This window comes from Anoplolepis gracilipes, chromosome 17 (genome assembly GCF_047496725.1).
Source record: "Anoplolepis gracilipes chromosome 17, ASM4749672v1, whole genome shotgun sequence".
NCBI lineage: Eukaryota > Metazoa > Arthropoda > Insecta > Hymenoptera > Formicidae > Anoplolepis > Anoplolepis gracilipes.
This window is the reverse complement of record NC_132986.1, coordinates 567,382-589,726: the sequence shown is the minus strand read 5'-3', so window position 1 is coordinate 589,726 and position 22,345 is coordinate 567,382. Positions and strand designations below refer to the sequence as shown.

General features: G+C 30.2%; 5 protein-coding genes and 1 long non-coding RNA gene across 11 annotated transcripts; 4 read left to right on the top strand and 2 right to left on the bottom strand.

Moving 5' to 3' along the window:
* The first annotated feature begins 250 nt into the window (after positions 1-250).
* On the top strand, positions 251-2,441 carry Sting (transmembrane protein sting). Its single transcript, XM_072909957.1, has one exon. The coding sequence runs from the start codon at positions 357-359 to the stop codon at positions 1,443-1,445; it is 1,089 nt and encodes a 362-aa protein (XP_072766058.1). The 5' UTR covers positions 251-356; the 3' UTR covers positions 1,446-2,441.
* On the bottom strand, positions 2,127-6,577 carry Thor (eukaryotic translation initiation factor 4E binding protein thor). Of its 2 annotated transcripts, none has more exons than XM_072909960.1 (4): positions 6,388-6,577; positions 6,053-6,305; positions 2,887-3,042; positions 2,127-2,615 (listed from the first exon to the last, which is right to left on the bottom strand). In XM_072909960.1, exons 2-4 carry the CDS (start codon positions 6,192-6,194, stop codon positions 2,566-2,568), a joined length of 348 nt encoding a protein of 115 aa, XP_072766061.1. In that variant the 5' UTR covers positions 6,195-6,305; positions 6,388-6,577; the 3' UTR covers positions 2,127-2,565. The 2 variants fall into 2 exon arrangements, with proteins under 2 accessions (XP_072766061.1, XP_072766062.1); XM_072909961.1 differs by having other exon boundaries at positions 6,053-6,301.
* A 479-nt stretch (positions 6,578-7,056) lies between these two features.
* Positions 7,057-8,585, top strand: Koko (cyclin Q). 2 transcript variants are annotated; one of them, XM_072909181.1, is made up of 6 exons: positions 7,057-7,282; positions 7,428-7,561; positions 7,649-7,746; positions 7,816-8,034; positions 8,110-8,340; positions 8,434-8,585. In XM_072909181.1, the coding sequence occupies exons 1-6, from the start codon at positions 7,209-7,211 to the stop codon at positions 8,527-8,529; spliced, it is 852 nt and encodes a 283-aa protein (XP_072765282.1). In that variant the 5' UTR covers positions 7,057-7,208; the 3' UTR covers positions 8,530-8,585. The 2 variants fall into 2 exon arrangements, with proteins under 2 accessions (XP_072765282.1, XP_072765283.1); XM_072909182.1 differs by having other exon boundaries at positions 7,058-7,246.
* Positions 8,586-9,065: 480 nt separating this feature from the next.
* On the top strand, positions 9,066-13,399 carry Arfip (ADP ribosylation factor interacting protein arfaptin). Of its 4 annotated transcripts, XM_072909330.1 has the most exons (7): positions 9,084-9,218; positions 9,375-9,543; positions 9,808-10,011; positions 10,085-10,270; positions 10,370-10,691; positions 10,766-10,943; positions 11,018-13,399. In XM_072909330.1, the coding sequence occupies exons 3-7, from the start codon at positions 9,810-9,812 to the stop codon at positions 11,168-11,170; spliced, it is 1,041 nt and encodes a 346-aa protein (XP_072765431.1). In that variant the 5' UTR covers positions 9,084-9,218; positions 9,375-9,543; positions 9,808-9,809; the 3' UTR covers positions 11,171-13,399. The 4 variants fall into 4 exon arrangements, with proteins under 4 accessions (XP_072765432.1, XP_072765429.1, XP_072765431.1 ...); XM_072909331.1 differs by lacking the exon at positions 9,375-9,543 and having other exon boundaries at positions 9,066-9,218; positions 10,103-10,270; XM_072909328.1 differs by lacking the exon at positions 9,375-9,543 and having other exon boundaries at positions 9,066-9,218.
* Positions 13,400-14,101: 702 nt separating this feature from the next.
* LOC140675174 (uncharacterized) lies at positions 14,102-14,897 on the bottom strand. Its single transcript, XR_012048340.1, has 3 exons — positions 14,449-14,897; positions 14,214-14,312; positions 14,102-14,135 (listed from the first exon to the last, which is right to left on the bottom strand). It is a non-coding gene; the product is annotated as an uncharacterized lncRNA (long non-coding RNA).
* A 3,390-nt stretch (positions 14,898-18,287) lies between these two features.
* On the top strand, positions 18,288-22,322 carry LOC140675034 (uncharacterized). Its single transcript, XM_072909046.1, has 3 exons — positions 18,288-18,523; positions 20,248-20,406; positions 21,719-22,322. Exons 1-3 carry the CDS (start codon positions 18,463-18,465, stop codon positions 21,961-21,963), a joined length of 465 nt encoding a protein of 154 aa, XP_072765147.1. The 5' UTR covers positions 18,288-18,462; the 3' UTR covers positions 21,964-22,322.
* Positions 22,323-22,345: the final 23 nt, after the last annotated feature.

Sequence of the window (22,345 nt, the reverse complement as noted above, 5' to 3'; positions counted from 1 at the left end):
ATAAAATGTTATGCATGCATAAACGTTTAAAATGACGATGTTTTTAAATCTAGCATATAATTAATTATCTGTCTTTTTCTTACTAACAATTAATACAAACAAATAGCATGGAAGAAATTGAAATTCAATTTTCGCGCAATATATAGATGAACTTGCAGCCAGTAAACTCTGATTGGTTGATAGTGATTTATGCAAGTCTATTGGCTAGACTGATATTTTGCTGTAGGATATGCAAACCAGCCATAACTATTCCTCGAAGTCCTATCTTGCGATAATATTTCCACGTCCACGTCGTTGAGTTCAAAATTGTGTGCATACCCGGTGATTGGCGGCAAATCTATAAAAAACGAGCGAAAATGAAAAGCGAGAGGTACTCACCGTCTGATCGTAAATTGGAGACTTATTTGATTCACAGCATCATCCTCGTCGTCATTTTCTTCATCCCCGTCGTATACAAAGCGGCGAAGGACGGGGTGATAAGATCGTTGATCGCGACGTGTCTGGTTACGTCCGTCTTCCTCGTGATTCTCGTACTTGGGGATCTGACGCTGCGCGTGTGTCGGATGCTGATCTCGGTGATAAGTTCGCAGTCACGTCAAAGTTTCTCGACGATGGTAAGTCATCACTTCGCTCTGAACACCGCGTCGGCGGTGGTCGTCGTCATTGGTGTGTTTTTATTTCTGATCACATCGACGACGATCGCTCAAGGATGCCCGCTGAATCATGTGTGGAATTATGGCCCCTATATCTGTGTACCGTCGATAATATTTTCCTTCTACTTACTGAGGATAACGAATTTGGCCGAATGGGAGAGGAAGCCGTTGCTCGACCTCAACACTATGAAAGGTCTGGATTATGGCACCGGTATGGCCTACAGCTTCTATTACGGCTACCTACGATTTATTCTACCGAATGACGGCACTCCTGACAGCAAGAGCATGGTCGAGAAGATTGAGACTTTTGAAGACAAGCACAACGTTACTTTTCCAGTGCATAAACTGTTTCTCTTGATACCATCATCAGGGTATATCCCACCAAATTTGAAGGATGCATCCAATCAATGGATGGAGAGTGCGCACGAATTAGAAGAGGAGAAACGCAATCGAGCAGGTACAATAAGAAGATCGTACCGTAACAACGCTTACAAGATATATTCCAATGGGAGAGACTCTGGCACCAGCCCAGTATATGTGGTGGCAGAAGGTGCAACACCATTGCTGACATTCTACGAAGTACAAAAGCACAATCATCCAGAATCCATTGTATATAAACAATACAAAAATGAGATTACCATGATGTTTTATAAGAAGCTACAAGAAATTTTGCAAAGTGAACCTAATACAAGAAACTTGTGCGAATTAATTTATTACAATGATTTGGAAGGTCAAGTTAATGTTGCGAATGAAATTTTAAAAAGAATATCTGAAATAACAAGTTCCACATGAATATTAAAAGAAATTGAATGTATGTATGTATTTGTGAATTCTTTATGATAAATTTTATATGAAATTATATATTTGGTAACTTATTTGATCACATTCGTGCTACTTGTGCATTGGTGCCAAAGCTATTATATTATCTAAGTAGAAAATTAATTTTATATATAACGGCATTTTCTTTAGTGTAAAAAGTAACATCCAAGTGATCAAATTTGTTGCAAATATATAAGATGTACAACACAATGTTGTGAAATTTAAAGTTTATGACAATTAATTTTTACAATTTTATTTTCACATATAATATATTTTTATTTCTTTTCGTATTCTGCATTTTGGCGATATCAATGAAAAATATTGTAATTGCAAAATTGTAACTTTTAAGATATATTTATGTAATCATTTTCTTTTACATACTAGGATTACGAGACTTATTAATATATGACACGCCCAAATTTTTTTCCATAATTCAAAAGTGAAATTACATCAATACACTTTATTCATATAATATTAATTTTTATACGTGTTGCGGCTTGATTGAAGTGAAATAAGATCATCGTAAAATACTTTACTCAAAAGTACAATTACATTACTTTTAATTCTTTCTATATGTAATTTTAATTTTTATATTTTATATACTCATTATATATAAAGTTCTTTTTGTAATGTATAAAAAAAATAAATATGTACATCTATGTATAAAATGTGTCATTTATTCACAGATACAAATTTCTTAAGAAGTAGACTCTCATCAGCAATTCTAAAAGGAAGACTTAACGACCATTAAAACAAATGCATGTACAATTAGTGTTTCTACAGTCGTATTGTAATTTATATATTACATTATATGTAAATATATGTATTATATTGGACAAGATTAGTATCGAGAATGAGATAATTTGTAATATATTTATAAAGCATTTGCTCCTGCTTTGTCAAATATTATCTTATTTAAAAAAAAAAAAGAAAAAAAAATCCGCATACTTCTTAAGGCCATAGCAAAAGGCACAGAATTGAAGCACGTTAGCCGTACTTTTATACTTGTCATCTGAGTAAATTGACAGTACTTTTGCGTATGGCTACGAACACATTTAAATCGTTATAGTAAACGATTGTCAGATTATATTTATTACATGTCCATTTCAAACTGTTCTGCAGACTCCTCGATCACCAGAGCATCTGTAACATCATGTATAAATGTAAGAAAAACATTTTTATCGCTTACAATATTATTTTACATTACAATATAAAACGAGTGAATTTTATTAGGAAAAAATTAAATGTTTGGCTTCAATGTGAATATTAATAAAAAATCAAGACAAATAAATTTGCACGTTGTATATAATTTTATCTTTAAATAAAATTCCATTTTATACTTAATCTTTTTTATTTAAAAATAATTCTCAAAAATAAGTGATAGAATAGAATCGTAAATTTTAAGCAAACTGACCTTTATCGGAATTTTTGGCAGGATCTTTTGTGATTGCTTGTGTGCTGCCTTTCAGCAATTCTGACGGTATACTCAACGTGTTTCGCGGTGGTGTTCGTGACACCGGAGAGTTTCGCAAGTTCATCAAAAACGCGCGTTCATATACAATGCGAGTACCTGCGTAGAATTCGTAAAGTTATATACAGGGTTTAACAAAAAGTGTGGAAATCACTTAATATTATTATGAAAAATATATATTTATGAAAAAAATGTTTTATGTAAAACATTATAATTTTATCCACTTTGGATTAGCTGTTTCGAAGTTATCGAGTTTTTTTTATAATAAGATATCAGTGTGGCTATAAGCTAGTCAAACACGAAAACTTATTGTATCATATGACCTGCTCAACAAAAAATTGTAATAGGCTCAAAGTTAAATAACGAAGAGTTTTCGTGTTAACATTATAATATTTGTATGAAACAGTTTTTTCAAAAATGCATATTTTTCATAATATTAAGGGGTTTCCACACTTTTGGTAGACCCTGTACAATTATTATGGTCTATATAATTATAATCTTCTGATTTTATACAAAAACTTGTAATAAAGTTATTTTCTCAGGTAAATTTAAGAATGAAATTAAATTTTAATTATACGGAATATTATTCGTAAAGTAATAATTTAATCAGAAATTATTAAAAATATAATACAATAAACTATTTATACGAATTACTATTTGTTTCAACGTAATTTATATTTGTTGTATTCATGATAAGAATTATCTGATAAAATTGCAATATATTAATTACCAGAGATAAAGTATGAGTCAATCTTATCACAAGTTTATTGCAGTATCAGGTTCAATTCAATATGATTAAGATTTGATAGAACAAAGGATGTTCAGTTCTATTGTTATATCAGTTTTCATAATGTTTTAAAGAGACCCATTTTCAGAAAGAATGTGAATCAAATGAATGAGATGGAACAATGTATTGATTTTTTAAGAAAAATTCATGCATCAGGAAAAGAACGATGACACACAAGGACAATACAATAGCCCGAGACAGTCGCATGGAAAGTGGCGCGTACAGTGCCTATTAATACAAGTGTATTTCTGTACTGACACCTACCTAACGTGAAAGGGGTGCAAGGATCGACGAGATTGCCAAGATAAACATTATCACAGAAAACACAAAGATGTAGTGAAATAAAGTCAACCGCCTGTTATTATGTTTATCGAGATAATTTCTTTGTATAATTTCTTTGTATAGATCATGTGTACGTTTTATACACAGTTCTTCTAACTGGTGATTTATTTTTATTCAGATAATTTCTGTTTCTAATAATACGAATAAAAAGTGACATGGTTGCACTTTCTTAAAAAAAAAAAAAAAAAAAAAAAAAAAACAGTTTCAATAAAAAATTATTTTACGCAAAACTCTCAGACAGAAAGCTTTTAAATTCAATATATATTATAAAAAAAAAAGAAAATATCTTTCATTAAATTTTTTATAATCAAAACAATTTTTTTCTCTCTTGAAAAAATTATTTGGATAATAACACAAAATAATTAAAAAAAAATTATGCAATGCATTGACAAGAATACGCTCAGCTGTAAATTAGACGGTGGCATAATTGTTATTGTTTACACGTAGAGATGTTTTGCGAAATTTATTTACACGTACATATGTTCATCGGATGCGGACTACCACATGTTGCGCGTTCAAGCTAAAGTTATCACGAAGGTCCAGCAGCGTATACTTGTTTTTCAAAGCATCGTGACTTTTAGCTCGTCGGCGTCGTGCGGTGATAAACATTGCGCGTCACCGATTACGCATCGAATGATGTTCGGTCACATTAATTCGGCCTTGATTTAGGCTTAGAAACGTGCAAGATGTGCAAAGTGCATGTGACTTAATTTATTGAAGAATAAAATATTTTTCCTCATTATAATTATTAACTACGAATAAAATATTTTTGCTTATTATAATTTATTAATTTTATTATAAATAAAAAAGGAAGCATTTTTAATTCGAAATTTGTCAGAAAGAACGTGTGCTTTTTTTTTCATTCTTATATATCACGTTCTCCTTTCTAATAAATGAATGTATTCGCATTCCGATTCGCTTTATCGATTCCTGTTTGGTCTTCGGGAAAATGATGCGTATTCAAAGAAACATAAATACAAGCGCAATAAGCTATCATTCGAGAGACTCGCTTGATCTCTATCTAACGCAATCTAACATTATTTCTTGAATTTGCAACTCTGCTATTAATATCACAAACTCGTATGTGCGTGTAATGTTATCATAATTTAACTTCATCTACATATTATATACAAAAAGAATTTATCTGTACGCAAATGTTTCGAAAATTTTTTTGTACAGACGAAAGATTAAACAAACCCCAAAACACGCAATTACGTAACGTGTGTCCGTTATCAAATTATGTATGCGTATGAGAGAGATAATCCCGCGTCGCGCCGGCTGTCAATATACGTAAATACCGATGGCCTTGACGCTTGCACGTGTTGCATTTGTTTATCGAGGTCGCACCGATTCCGAAATGATATCTTGGAGTCGACGTCTTCTGATACGAGCCAAACGTCGCAATAGGTTTATCTTTTTTTTTTTTTTTTTTTTTTTTCCGAGACTCTTTGGATGTGTGCGAAATATCGCGCGTATCTAAGAAAAATGAGAGAAATTCTCTGCCAATATTTATTTTATCTGCCAAGATATTACACGACAGCTGTTGATTAAGCAAAATATATTTGATATTTCTTTCTCAAATATTTCTTCTAACGAGTGTTTTATTTGAAAAAAGTGCGCGATATAATATCGGGAGACAAGAATAAATTCGGAGAGATAGGATAAATAAAAATCTATTTTTTCCGCGGCTTTCTTCAAGATATATATTTATCGCGCCAACCGAGAATTTCTCTCGGATTTATTCAAATTTGAAATATCGAACAATTCAATGCTCGTTTTCTCGACCTTTTGCGTTATTCTCACGAGAAAGGTAGATTTATATTATAATGCTCGTTAGCTGACTATTGAATAGAAAATTCTCAAAATCTCGATAGGGATTCTCTTTTTCTATGGAAATTCAATGACCATAGTTTCATGGTCAGGTATAAAATTAAAAAAAAAAAAAAAGTGACCCGACAGAAGATAAAGAATTTGACTGACCTCCCGGTGTTGTGGAATAAAGAGTTCCTCCAGGAGTGGACGAGTAATCCGCCGGTAACTGATTAGGATCGTGGATGACGACCCTTTTGGACGGTATGCTCTGGCTCTGGGTGGCCTGTCTGGCGATGGGAGAAGCTGACATTTCGTCTTTTTCCTTTCCTTCTTGATCTCCGCAACGAGTTTGTCTTCTCGCCTTTTAATCACGTCCGACGAAAACAAGGCGATGACTCCAAATTGATCTCCCTGGATCTGGCTATTACAAAATATGACCACGTGATTGATGGCAAAGCAAATTATGCGTATTATCGTGATCCGATATCATGAAGGGTATATACCGTATTCGTCAAGATTATCCAGCTTCTTATGCACCGAGCTGCGTGTCTCTTCAACTGATTCACGCGCGATCCTAATCGAGAGTCTAATTTCGCGATAGTGGTAAAGTTTTATGTCTCAGCGCGACATAACCTATAAAATGGGCAGCAAAGAACGAGTAGACCTACCTCGTGCAAAGTGCCGCAAAATTCGATAATGCAGTGTCCGCTTATATAAGCTTTCCCACTTCTTCAAAGCTTCAAGAACCCTATTTTCGGAGAGAAGGGGATAACGGTATGGCCAACTTTGCAAAAAGAAATTCTTTTTTTTTTTTTTTTATTTTTTTGTTTCGACGTTTCGGAACGCAACCTAGGGAATTTTCCTAACTGTTTGAATTTTCTATGGCTAGTACTATGGATTTCGGAACGCAGTCCATTAATGAGAGGGTCTCGTTAGCACCCAACCATACATATTGACCGATGCCTATGCGAGGGTAATCAGCACAGTTAGCCAATCAGAAGGTCTTGATGTTCACTGGCCAATTAGCATTGCGCGCTATCGGATCCCGTCCGTCATAAATTGCGTTCATTTTGCTAAAGTCACTAGACACTAGATAATTTAGTAACTTACGTTTCATATGCGTGCATTTTCTCGATAGTATATATTATATATATATATATATATTGATTGTATATATGAAAGAGAGATTCTTTATATTTATGTACACGCGCGCGTCATATATATATTTCTTGAATAAGAAACAGGGACAGTTTTATATACAATTATTTTTATGTACAATTTATATTACGATTAATTTTTTTTCTGTGAACCACGCGATTTCGAGATGAATCCCTCAGAGCCGAGCAGTACCGAAACTCTCAGGTACAATGAGTTTACATTGGATGATACTGAAACAAGGTTATATGCCGGTTTATTTTTGACAGATCAAAATTTTACGCGTACCTTTTCTGCGATATATATTGACATTGATATATTATTGATCTCACAGAAAATTTGCGTGTCACAAACGACATTATTAGTTACATTTATCATTTTCTTTCAGCTCTAAGATGAAGGATGTAATCGATGTACTGGCGATGCAACGCGAAAAAAGGAATACATTACAAAAAAGTATCACAATCGATTATACCAAATCCAGTGACAGTTTTACAGTTTCACGATTTATCTTTGAATGTGGTATGTTGACTATAGTATCTTATCCATAGAAGAAAGTTATATTTTTTTTTAGGAAGAATAAAGAATAATAAATTTCTTTGATTGTAGGTTTAAAACTAGAAGCCCATCCATTAACAATAGCTACCGCTGCAACATTATATCATAGATTTATAAAAGAGGCAACATTACAGGGATATGACAATTATGTAAGAACAAATAATATAAAAATAATATTAAATTTTTAACAAATATAATAATTCTTGTTCTTCTTTTAGTTAATAGCTTCAACTTGTCTCTATCTGGCTGGTAAAGTGAAAGATGATACATTAAAGATAAGAGATGTAATGAATGTATCTTACAATACACTTCACAGAGGTTCTCAGCCACTAGATCTTGGAGATCAATATTGGAGTATGAGAGATGCAATTGTTCAAGCTGAACTTCTGATCATGAGGATGCTTAAATTTCAAGTCACACCTGTACATCCACATAAGGTAATTATTACTAATTACATAATATTGATGCATATGTATATATAATAAGTGAAAAATTTATATGTATCATTACAGTATATGCTTCATTATTTGCGATCTTTACAAGCCTGGTTTGGCGAAGAGGAATGGTCCAAGTATCCGGTTGCCAAAACTAGTATGGCACTGCTGCAAGACTTTCATCATTCCCCAGCTATTCTCGATTATCCACCAAATTTAATAGCAATAGCTTGTATTAATTTGTCATTGCAAATTTATGGTGTGGTTGTACCCCTGATGGATGAATGCGATCAACAGCCATGGTTCAATGTAAGCATGTTAAATGTGTGTATAAATAAAGTATGCCTGTATTTTTATATTTATGTTAATTATTAATGTGATTTGAATTATTTCATGCAACAGGTTTTCTGCAAAGATTTGGCAAGGGATAAGCTATGGGAAATTATGGAGAAAGTTATGGCATCATATGATGAAGAACCTGAAACGAGAGATAACTGATAAGAACGAATATATGTATCTGGTATTGCAATAATAAAACATTTCCTTTAAAACATCTCCATTGAAAACTGTCTCAGTTATATCATAAAGGATTTTAAAATACATTCTATAAAGTTGTAAGTTTAATTTTTGTTCTTTTAGTTGTTAGAATCTGGATTATTATAAACTTCATGTCAAGATCAAACAATATCCTTACTACAGTTTTTTTTATTATCTTAATTCTTATACCAATAAATACATATCATTGTCGTGTCAATTATCATAACAGTCAATCTATTGGCTGTCAATAGAAAATTTCTATCACATTATTTTATGAGTGTTCAATTATATATATATATATATATATATATATATATATATAATAATTTATATATATATATATATATATATATAGAGCAGTTTATATATATATATATATATATATATATATATATAGAGCAGTTTATATATATATATATATATATATATATATATATATATATATATATATATATATGTACATATACAGGATAGAGTATTTTGTGTAGGTATTGACATTCGTCGCGCCACCTAGGCTGGCACATACTCTGTTCTCTTTTCATGAAACGCCGTAAAGATAAAAATCGCAACCGTCAAGTATTTCGATTTACATTATACATATGTAACAGTACATGGTAGAGGTAACGCACGGACGTCGATCTTTTAGTGTAGTAAGTATATATTATTCGAAAAGCTATTTTCCTCGCGACGCAAACCACTGGTTCACTCTTTCGAAAAACAAGCGTCAAGTGACGTTTCTCCTCGTATCTGTTTTTTTTTTCTTTACATGGCTCCGCGGCATGAATTTTCTATTACGATATGACAAGTGGAAGATGCGTGTGCAAATGAGGTGTTTACGGTGATCCCGATCGCTCAGTAATTATTCCGCACGATAATAACGTCTTCTTCACGTCACGTACAGTGCATATACAGTGACGATCGAATGTCGCGAGCAGTGATTATATATCTATTACATTCTCCGTCAAATTGTTAATTGTAAGTACCTCGCATACACGTAGAATGTGCCAAAAGTACCCTAGGTAAAATATACCACGTTCGACTTTCATTCAACCTCAGGATGGTTGTGCCAGTGTCGATCTTTGACACTCTCTGACATTTGTCCAATAGGTTTTTAATTTAGACAAAATGTAATTTGTAAATGTCTATCTTAAAGGGACGAATAATCTGATGTTATTGTTTAAGTTAGATTCCAAAATATTATTTGTTTTTTCAAGAAGAGTACACATCTTATTATTATAGGAATGTCCCAAATTACGGTTACATCAAGTGGGATGGAACGCAGTATACATGAGATGCTAAAGGACGCGCCTTCCTTGAATGAGAGTGACAGCGCTGTACATACTGGAACTCCTCCACCTCATGTACCAAACAACTGTAGCGGTGATAGTCACCCGAGGCCAGCCACTATAAATTTGAGTTTAGGAAGTCCGACAAATCAGACTTGTATATATCAAATGCTTTCTTGCATGTTTGTCAATGAATAAAATTTCAGAGACTTTAAATTTGGAGTAAAAAGACGTCTGTCTTTTTCCAGCTGCGACGGTTTCCCCGAATACACCTATTCAAAATGGCGATACGCAAACTATGCGCTCTACTCAAAGCAAAATTGAGAGTCTGAAGAATTGGAGTATCTCAACATATAAATGCACCAAACAGTTAATGTACGAAAGATTAGGGAAAACGTCCCGCACTGTAGACTTTGGTGAGTTTTTTTCACCTATATAAGAAAAAAAAGAAAACAATCTTAATAAACTATTTTTAACGTTGCTTGTGAAACATAAACATCTTTTTTATATTCTAGAACTTGAGACGCAGATTGAATTGCTCAGAGATACTCAGAGAAAATATTGTAATGTTCTGCGATTATCACGAGCTTTGGCATCGCACTTTCATCATGTTGTTCAGACACAGCATGCCCTTGGAGAAGCATTTTCTGAATTAGCACAGAAATCACCTGAGCTCCAAGAAGAATTCCTGTACAATTCGGAAACGCAGAGAAATTTAACTAAAAATGGCGAGACACTTCTAGGGGCCTTAAATTTCTTCGTTTCCTCTGTGAATACCTTGTGTAATAAAACGATCGAGGACACGCTACTTACAGTGAGACAATACGAAACCGCAAGGTATGCAAATTTTGTTGTAAATATTTTTAATATGTTATATTATTTCATACTATTATAATGTAATAATTCTATAGGATAGAGTATGATGCATATAGAACAGATTTAGAGGCTCTTGTACAAGCTACAAAATCAGATGGTAGTAATGCAGCAAGATTAGAAGAGGCACAGGCTAATTATGAAGGACATAAGCAGAATTTCGAAAAATTACGCTCAGACGTTTCTATCAAGTTGAAGTTTTTAGACGAAAACCGGGTATGCTCTCTTAATCCTTTTAAAAAGTCGACTGTCTTGATTGACTGACATCTAATAATATAATATTATTACAGATTAAAGTGATGCACAAACAGTTGCTGTTATTCCATAATGCTATATCTGCATACTTTTCGGGGAATCAAACTGCATTGGAAGCAACTCTTAAACAATTCAATATCAAGGTGAAATCACCAAATTCCACCTTACCTTCATGGTTGGAACAGTAGTTGAATTAAAGTGAACACACCCCTTCTCCTGCCGCGAAAGACGTGACTGTACAAGCGTTCGTCTACTGAGTTATTCTGTTGCAAAATACAGAAAGTAAAAGTAGAAACAGTTATCAAAACCACTCGACAATTCGCCGGTACGTATTGAAAGCTGCCGTTTAATCTGATAATTTAAATAATGAAGAGTGAAAAAAATTGCGAGGTTTATGGTGTGTATAAACAGACTGAATGCCCAAAAGTTATGATGTAATATTTTGATCATTAGATATAATACTTTTGACATACACATCATGTTTCATAAAATTAATAATTCTTTTAAGAAAAATTGCAAATCAATACTGAAATTTCAACACAATTTGTCTAACAATGTCTCGACAATTAAAATTCCAACATTTAAATATTTAAAGAGGTAATAAATTTAATTTTTATATTTCTCTTATAGAGGAAATGTAAATTTTCCTTCAATGTAAATACATAATGTGACGTAATGTGGTAAATGGAGCTTTCTATTTTACAATATATTAGTGACATTAATTGCTTGTTTATATCACATTTTACACACGCATAATAAACATGTAGTTTAATAGTATGTCCACTATCTTAAATCTATCTCTAATCTTTAAACAAATCATTTATTATTTCATAAAAGTTTGGGCTTTAAGACTATAAATGATACCATTGGCTATGATGATACTATTAAACTTACACTTATTTTCTGTATATAACATCATAATTATTTAAATTATTACAAATTAATTTGTTGAAACCAAGAAAATGATGGGATGGACTTAAAATTTCGAGAGAAAGTCAGAGACTTGCATTAATTGTGTGTCAAAGAAATATGCAATTTTAATAACAATATGTTTTTTTATTGCATCATATTGCATTGCATTTAGTGTAATTATTATATAATATTTTAGTATTATCAGAAATTAAAAGTATTATATCTGTGACTATATATAATAATCAAAATAAACTACTGATATAAATGACATATATCAGCTGATTTGATCAAGTATTATTTTCTAAAGAATCACATGTATGATAATTTGTTCTTTAATTATTATTTATTCTCATTATGAGTTTCTTAAAACTTATAATAGTTATTATCATTGTGAGTCTTAAAACTCGACTTGCAATTCTAAGAACACACAAATAATTGCATAAATAATAAATCTTTCTTTTTTTTTGAATGAGTAGTGAGAATTAGAAACATGATTAGAAATGTATATTAAAATTTTTTGTTAAAAAATTATTTTTACAGTTTTTTATATATACAAAATCAATCTTTCTGTTTCTCTTACAAATAAATTGTAAGAAATATCATAAAGATATGACGAGGATATATTTATAATAATATATATAATAATTGTGGAAAAAAATTTCCATGTTGAAATAAATTCTATTTAAAATATTATATTATTTTCAAAATTTAAATTTTAAATAAAACATTGCAAAGGAATACTAGTCATTTTCTTACTTAAGTATTCATTTAAAAATCATATATAAAAAATAATGTAATTTTGTATCAAGATAAGTTTAATTGCTTGTGCTTGTACTCTATAGTTACAACATGATGTGTAATGCACTACATACATACATCACACAAACACACACAAACAATTTGTGGTTTCCAGAGATCCTGGAAACTTTTTAAAAATATTTTGTAGCAAAAAGTGATGGCATTTTTCCAATAATGATCATTTATTACTTGTCATGATAATGATTACCATTGCAACTAGCTATAGTTAATGAACAAATAAAAAAAATCTAGTTAATAGAGTGATATAATATTACAAAGGTGTTACAAATGCCACGAGATTGCGAAGATGACTCTTCCAACGTGTACATGATATTTAGTAAATATTTCACATGTGTGTATGGTGAATGTATACAAAAAGTAAAGATGTATAAGATATCAGTCTTGGAGAACTCTCTCGCAGGTTTATTATATATTTCACGCTTACATCTGTTATCCAAGGAATGATAGCGCGATAATATGGAATATTTCATAACTCTGGCCTTCAATGTGTACAACTGCTATATTCATATCTGTATATATTCTTTACGTATTATGTGAAGACTTAAACCATGTAACACCTTCTTTTCTAGTTTATATAATTTTGCTACACAGTTTGCTAAGTTGCATTCCAGGGTATAACTAAAGTTAGATAAATACTCTATCTGCTAAGATCTGATCTTTTTTTAATCAACGCTATATAACAAAAATGTTAATTTTTACTAAATTAAGTATATATATATATATATAATTCTTAAACATTTTATTATTTATAAAATATATAATAGCTGAAATATTATGTTCCTAACTATGATGTTATCGTGTGTGTATATTATGTGTATACAAATCTCTTAACAATAAATGAATGCTTATATTTGCCTTTTTATGTCTCTTAGAAAAATGTATTTATATGTAAAAATATTCACGATTAATCAATATCTATTCTATCAAATTATTCCATCACATTAACTTATATAATGATACAATTTGATTGAGAAGAGGTATTTGTATATAGGCAGAATGATATTAAAATATATAAAATTTCTTATTCATAATAGTTATACAAATAAACGATATACAGGAGGAAATACAAAGTGTATTTTCTCCTCAATTATCTTGTATATACATATGTAAAATGTTTTAAAATATTATATACATATATTTATATGTACTCGACAAAAATTCATAATTTATAATGCGACTAACTAAAGAATATTTGAAGATCGATAAATATATCACAAATAATTGATACCGGCATCATTGTGAATTTTGTTCTACCTGCTGATTTTGTTCTACTTGCTGATTTTGTGCTTCTAATGCTGCTTGAGTCGTATTTATTTCTTCCATTCTTTTACGTACCATTATAGGTTGCACTTCCACAAATACCTCCATTATTTTACGATTTATATGACTATATTTTAGCGCACAATTATTTATGCAAAGATCCTGCAATTTCAGAGATAAATATTAAATGGATTTGTAATATATATATATGTAATTATTAAGATTTGTAAAAATACTTACTTCATCGGAGGTGACTTCTCGAGTGAGGAAAGTATTTGTACATTTTTTGAAGCACGTCTCAGTTATTTGGTTGTAAAGAAGAAGAAAGTCCTTGAACTACTGAAAACAGATTTGCTGAAAATTTATGTGGTCATTTTGATATTATAACATTTTAATCAAATCATTCTGTTATAATACATGAGAAAAGTTTTATGGTTATATCTATTGAGTTGATAATTATATTAAATTTAAGTACATTTCTTAACTGTAACGCATCCATATAGACAGTTGTATATTTTTGACACTTTTCCTAAGGAGTGATACTATTTATAATTTTGCTTATAAAATATTATTTCGATAATATATCTCAAAAACCAAAAGAGAACAAATTTCCACGCGGATTCGACAAATCGTGTGTGCAGCGTGCACGTGTGTAGAGAGAGAGAGAGAGACAGAAAATCATAAAAATACCAACAATTGATAAAAATCGTGATTGACATTATCGATAATTGATATAATAAATTTCTTGACACATCAATCGAATTAATGATATCTATATTACCGATCATCTTGCAAATCGTAGAAAGAATTTAAAGAGCTCGAAAAAGTTGGCAAAGTGACAGGAAGAATATTATTAATATTTCGAGACTCATTGAAATTATTTTAAAAATTCCTCGAAGCTTAGATTTGCAAGTTTAACACTCAGACAGCACACAATATATATTTATGATAAATATTTATAAAAATATATATTTTATGAAAATCTTTATTCTACATATATATTTTTAAAATATAGATGAAATATTTTATATAACATTTATGATAAGTAAAAAATAAATATTTATAGTAATTATTTTGTAAATATTTGCTAGGATATTTATGGTAAATATTTATAAATATCTATTCAATCTAAAATCTTAAAAATATTTATAAAATATTTTGATTAATAATTATTATAAATATTTTGTAAATCTTTTATAAATATTTTGTACTGTCTGGGCAGTAAATAAAAATTTTTAAATATAAATTATAAAAAATAAAAACGAATAAATGACTACTCTTATTATATATTAATTCCTTTTTGCAAAAGAAATATTAAGCGTTTTCGTACATTAATATGCGCTATCAACCACGTGTTTTGTGTAGCGCGCCATCCATTTGATTATCATAGATAAGATATCTCGCGAGGAGAACATTGTCAAAGCCGCCAAGATTTCCCTTTCTTTCTCCCGACAAATGTTCAGTATGATCAAACTCCTCTCATTTGTGATTATACTGTCTGGCTTTTTGAGTAAGTAAATTTTACAAAATGATTTATATCTTATTATTGTAATAAAATTATAAAATGGTGGAAAAATCGCGGAATTTTTCATCGATATTTAAATTGTCTCGTAGCAGCATTCTCGTTTACTTTTTACATGCTTTGTTTATTTTTTACATAAGTTCTATCATTTTAATTGCACTCGATAAAGTTATTTTATTATTGCTATTGTTCGCTCACTTTTTTAAAAATAAGATAGCGCGCGATTAATTGCCGCAAGGGAACGATTTAAATGTTATTTAAAATGTTCTCTAGTGAGTCACTCGAAAGAGGAACAGTTATGGTGTTATGAATGCAACACGGATTTAAGACAAGGGCATAAAGGAGATTGCAATGATCCTTATACGCCTGGTGCTTTTGACCTGGTTGCTTGTCCTCGGAACGAATCTCATCATTGCCATAAAAGTATTATATTATGTACGTAACATTACATATATTATTTATATATCTATATAATCTGAGATATATGAAATATTGTTCTCTGTGAAATAATAAATATATTTTAAATCAGTTTTATATATCTTTAATGTACAATAGAAGATCAGGAAAGAAATTCGGCGCAAAATAAAACTAAAATTTGAATATATATTAAATTGCAGATAGAAATATTTTAGTAACAGTACGAGCCTGTGTATTATCACGTCAAGTAAATAAATACTGTGACTACGGAGATAGTTTCCCAAATTCCGATATCGAGTGTTATTTTTGCAAGGAAAATGCCTGCAACGGTAAAGGATTATTCAGTCCGATATCAAAATGGTATCTTGGATTTGTTGCAATTATTTCATCATGGATATTAACATAAAAATACGAGCAGGTTTTATTATAAAAATTGCCGGTACACTTAACTTAAACTTTTATACTTATGTCTACAATCATATCAATTGTAATTAGTTTTAAAAGATTTATTTTTGCTCGTGGAAACATTTTTATGCTTGAGAGAAGCGACCTTCAAAACGCCATTAAATATAAAAAGATACTTTTATGAAGAATATTTATTAAATAATTCCTATTAAATTATTAAAGTAGGATTAGAGAGAGAGAGAGAGAGAGAGAGAGAGAGAGAGCGAGAAAGAGAAAATATTATATTTGTTATATTGAGATAGAATCCGTATAATTTTTCTCTCACAAATATCTTTTTAAAATATAAACGAATAATTCTGCACACGTGTCAAACTACAAAATATAAGCGGTTTTTGACAATTGGACAAATAATACTGGCCACACCGGATAGAACGTACTATAATATGGATAAGGATGCGCTTAATCATGCAATTAACTTAATGGTACAATCATTTTAATGTAAGCTTAAATATGTACGTACGTCAATGATTGTGTTTGTAAGAAACGCGATGTAGAGAATACATATATGTATATTCCTAAATACAAAATCTTCCTATCTCATTTTTCGTTGTAATTCTACAAATAGATTTAATTAAAAATATATTACTAGTAAAGTGTTGATACGGGACCATGTCAGATGGTATTATCACCTTCAAGCTCTATTTAACATAAATTCATGCTCGCGACCGTATTAAGTTTACTTTTAGATATAAAATACATATACAGGGTGTCCCAGACTTGATAGCAAAAAAAGGCACATTTTACAAGTCTTGAGTTTCGATTTATATGAAAATTGATATATATATATATATATATATATATATATGTATCAATTTTTATTCATTTGTGGTGTCAAAAATTGTCTAAAAAATTTCGAAGGAGATTTTAGGCAGAGGATTATACTTCAATATGTCAAACTTATGGATATTAGATATACTAATATAAATTTGAAATAATAGAATTTTTAAGACAGAAAATAAGAAAATGCTTATTTTTTGATTTCTTTGATTTCTTTTATAAAAAATTATTTCGACAAACTATTTTTGTTTTTGAGATACTTTTCGAGAAATTTCTAGCTATAGTTCAGAGAGAGTGCATTTCCGGACACATGTTCATAAGATAATTTTACCTTGTTCGTTGGAATAAACATATAATATACATATATATTCTCTCTCCTTCTTTTTTTTTCCTTACCTCAATATAGTATTTAATTTTATTCACACGGAATTTAAATAATTCAATATGCCCACCGGAAGAGACATTTCGTCGAAGATTAAAGAGTTTATAATTGTGAAGCACTAGTCGTCAAGTGAAATATAGACTTTTTAGATAACGTCTTCCTTCACAACAATAAAGTTCACTTTATGTGTAACACACGCATATGTACAGCAGACAGATGAATGAACGCCGCAGAAGCGATTACCAAGGTGAACAGGTCAAATACCAAAGTGAGGTCGGTAATATTCAATAGGGTTAAATGATTTCCTGACCTCCGTTAATCAGTCGGCAGGGAACAATTTTGCAATATCAAATTAGATGTTTTAAAAATTATCGAGAAAAAAATATATGTAGACGCAAAGTACAGATGAGTATGGATTGTAAACTACGAATTTTATTATCAAGTTTTTTTTTTTTATTTTACGCGTACTCATCGCAAGATATTTAGAATAAAGAAAATAAACAAAATCATTAGTGCATTATTAAAAAAAAGAAAAGATTTCAGTTACACAAATAAAAATATATTAAAGAAAATGTTAAAATTCTATCCTGCGTACTTGTGTATCTGACAAATGAAATTCGTACACTTATTACATCTCTCATAAACAGAAACCACGCGTTACACAAAGAGAAGAGACTTCGTAGCGATTAGCAATCAGAGAAAGAGAGACAGAAGACGGGAGGGAGAGGAAGAGACAAGTGCTCTTGGTAAAGAGGGTGTTAGTTCCTCAGTATCACACTGGACACGTTTGGTATCGGCAGTTTCCGAACGGTCATCTAAATTGTTTGGCAACATTACGTCATTTTTGAGAACGGAATTTTGTTTGATCATTGAACGTTAATTTTTTTTGTGTTATTTCAAGCAGTCGCGATATTTTAATATTCAAAATGATTTGCAACGAACGAGCAGCGATGTTGATCCTTGGGGTGGCCCTTTTTGTAACGTCAGGTGAGTCCTTTGCAAAGATAAATGTTAATAGAGCAAAAATTTGAAAATAGATTTGTTTTTGAAATAAAAATTGTGAAAGTAGAATATTGAATATTGGATTATTTTAAAAAGCTCTCTTCGAATTTTCTGTTTTATTAATATGAAAAATTAAATTACTAATTATTCTCTCAGTTTTATTTATTTAAATTTTGCATACCATGCTACGTATTATGCTCATTATTTGCAGTACTTAATCTCAAAAATTTCAATTTACGTTGTCATTTATGTTTTTTAAAAGGAATCTTTGTTGAGTCGTGTATGTGTATATATAATTTTATGTGATATAAAAGAAATATAATCGTTTACGTATATTATTATATACATATGATATTAATACTACAAGTTTATCTTTTTACAAATGTTATCTATTTTATATACTTGAAGTGAAAATTATTAATGTTTATAGTTTATAGTTCTTTTGAATAAGAAAGAAATAAAACTTAATGAAACGCTAATTCTACTATTAGATTTCATTATGGTACATATATGGATATAGTGTATATAGGCGCGATGCACGTACTCACACGCACACAGGCATATATACAGAATATTTCAAAGAAAAACAAGTTTTTTATCATAATAAGATTATTTAAAAAATTTTTTAAATACATTTAATATTTCACTTCAACATTTTAAAAACATGGAATAAAATAAAAAAGGTCTAAGAGAAAGAATATATATATCATTTTCAGAATCTAGAATTAATTAATGTTTTTTGAAGATTATTTACATCAAAAATTATTTTAGTAATATCTTAGTAATCATTGACTTTTGACTGGTCATACTTTTTTGTGACAGTCGATATTTTTTTGAATTTTTGAAAATTGAATGTTTTATTTAAAAAACACTCAGGATAATTTTTGTATCTCAATAAAAAAACACACAAAAAATGATTACTGTATTATCGTATTATGTATACATATGGTTCCCTTTAATATCGAGCAATTTTTGTTTTTTGAAACATATTTTTCTATTCTACAAACAGTTTATGAGTAATTTAAAATGAGCAAGTTAGGTGATTGCTTCCACATACAGCATGCAATATTTATAAAATATTTACGAAATATTTATAATTATTTAAATATTTTGTAAATATTTATTAAAATATTTTATAAATATTTTTAAGACTTTAGATTGAATAGATCATAAATATTTATCATAAATACTCTAGCAAGTATTTGAGAAAAATACTTACAAAATAATTACTATAAATATTTATTTTTTACTTATCATAAATATTATATAAAATATTTCATCTATATTTTAAAAAATATATCAAATAAAGATTTTCATAAATATTTATCATAAATATCGTGTGCTGTTTGGGTCTGTACATATATACAGAGTGTTAAGATATATAAAACTTGAATACATGTTTTAACTATATATTTTAAGTATATATTTGATGATAAATTCTCACTTGTTTTCTTTTTATGATATTTCCTCTGGAGTTAGAAATTGCATCGCACTTTAGTTTTTATAATGACAGAAATCCGAATGTGTGCGATATAGTTGCAGCGTGTGCACTACTAATATAGGCGGTTACTCAGCATTACGTCACTTCTTAATCACGCTTGTTTTCCATCATTGTATTGCGCAGTGATTTCAATTTTAATTTTATTCCCAAACCCACAGAATTGAACTCGAATCATAAAATAAATTTTTATATTTTTTTCATCTAATAGGTTCCGCCTTACGTTGCTGGGTCTGCTCGTCCAACGTAAATGCCATGTGCAATGATCCTATGAACACTACAGATCACCAAGCTACATTTCATATCAGAACCTGCGATACGGGTCACTACGGCTCCTCGAAAGCCATTTGCCGAAAAATCGTTAAACAAGGTAAAATTTATCTGCTTCATTTATGTAGAACATTTTTAACATATTTAATTATATATTTAATTAATAATTTAATTATTATATACATATTTAATTAATTAAATAATCTAATGATTTTTTCTTAAAAAATTGAATTTAAAATTATTCGCGGAAGTCAATGTTTACAAGTAAAATGTTATTTTTTTCTCGTTTTTTTCATGCTTTTCTATAGCTTTTTATATTCATTGCGCATGTATGAATATATATGTATGAATATGTAAAAAACACGGGAAAAATAGCAGAATCTTTCTTTGTGAAATATTATTTACGAGTGCCCAGATCGACAGATCTTGCAGCATGCGTTTCTCTGCTTATTTCTTATTATTAAGAGGATGACGTATTACGAAATGTAGCTTAAATTACACTTTTGATGCGCTGTATCCTTTCTATTTCAAGTGTGACAATGCGGTAATATACACCGCTGTTGAATCATACGTGTATGTAAATGGCGATGATAATTAGACATTAAACAAGGTCGAGACCACACCTACGCGCGGAGGCAAAAAGTTACTCTTCAAAAACTCACGAGTTTGATTAACTTTGTTCGGAATAATGCGTTGTTCGTATGATTCAAATGGAGATTCCAAATAGAAAAAAAAAACAATATAGAAAAATAAATACTTAATCGACACATTATATTTGTTTTTTTGATTAAAGTATGCAATTATCTTTCTTCAAGTAACAAAGGTTTTAAAAGGAAAACTTCTCTTTAAGTCAAAATTATATCTTATTCCAAGTGTCAGAATAATGATCTAAAATGTGTGAATGCGAAATTACTCATTTTTCAACGTCAATTTTGCAATCAACTACAGTGTTTTTTCGAAAGAGGAACAGAGATGATGTGTCACGAACGTAGAGTCAGAATTATATTTTCTTGTATGTTGTTAAATTTGTCATTGCATAGTTTCACGATAAATTCAAGGTAGTAACCGCACATTGTACGTTAATATGACGGAATTCTAGCGTGACAGAAATATGTGTATGTGTATGTATAATATGAAACGCATCGTTACTAGATGAATACGAAAATTACGTAAGCGACAATTTTATGCTATTAAATCAACAGCGCACTCGATGATATAGAAAAATACAACGCGATACGATTGCGCGTGTTATAAATACCTTGAGGAAAAATCGTTGGCTTCTTCGTCGTTTTCTACAATAAATTAAAATACATACCCAACGTCCATTAGAAATAAAACTTCAGTCAATGGCGAGGCAAATAATTTCGATAAATAATTATGGGGTTGCAAAAATTAATTTGTATTTTTTTTAGAATATGGCGAGCGAATTGTCATACGTCAATGTTCCACTCCGTATCACGACGAGATCGATGTTGTTGACGGTTTATGCGGCAACTCTATGACACAGCCAGGACGCGACGTAATCGAATCCTGTCACATCTGCAGCACCGATTTATGCAATTCCGCGACAGATGCATCTGCGACGCGACTGCTTTACATCGGCGCGCTGATATCCTTTGCCTATATCTTCCAACAATCGAAATATGGCGCTCTTTAATTTAACAATCAATAAATTATTACGTATCGATTTTTATTAGTTGTGTCAGAGTAGCTAATAAAATGAAAGAAAACTTTCGCACAATAGCTACGAATACTTAATGTCGTCAATCTGTGACTAACATTTTTTGTTCTCTCTCTGCGGATTGATTATTATTTTCGATAGTTCTGAACGATCCGAAAGATGTATTGAAAAGTGTAGATGTAAGAGAGAAATATGTGTTTCGTATATAATTTTTAGCCCGATGTAATTCAATTATTATTTTTCACACAAACGAAATATAAGCGCGCGATTTTTACAAGTAATATTGGCTCACCAATTAATTTGTAAGTACAAAATAAAGAATATAACATAATTAATATTGTGTAGATTTTAATTTCTT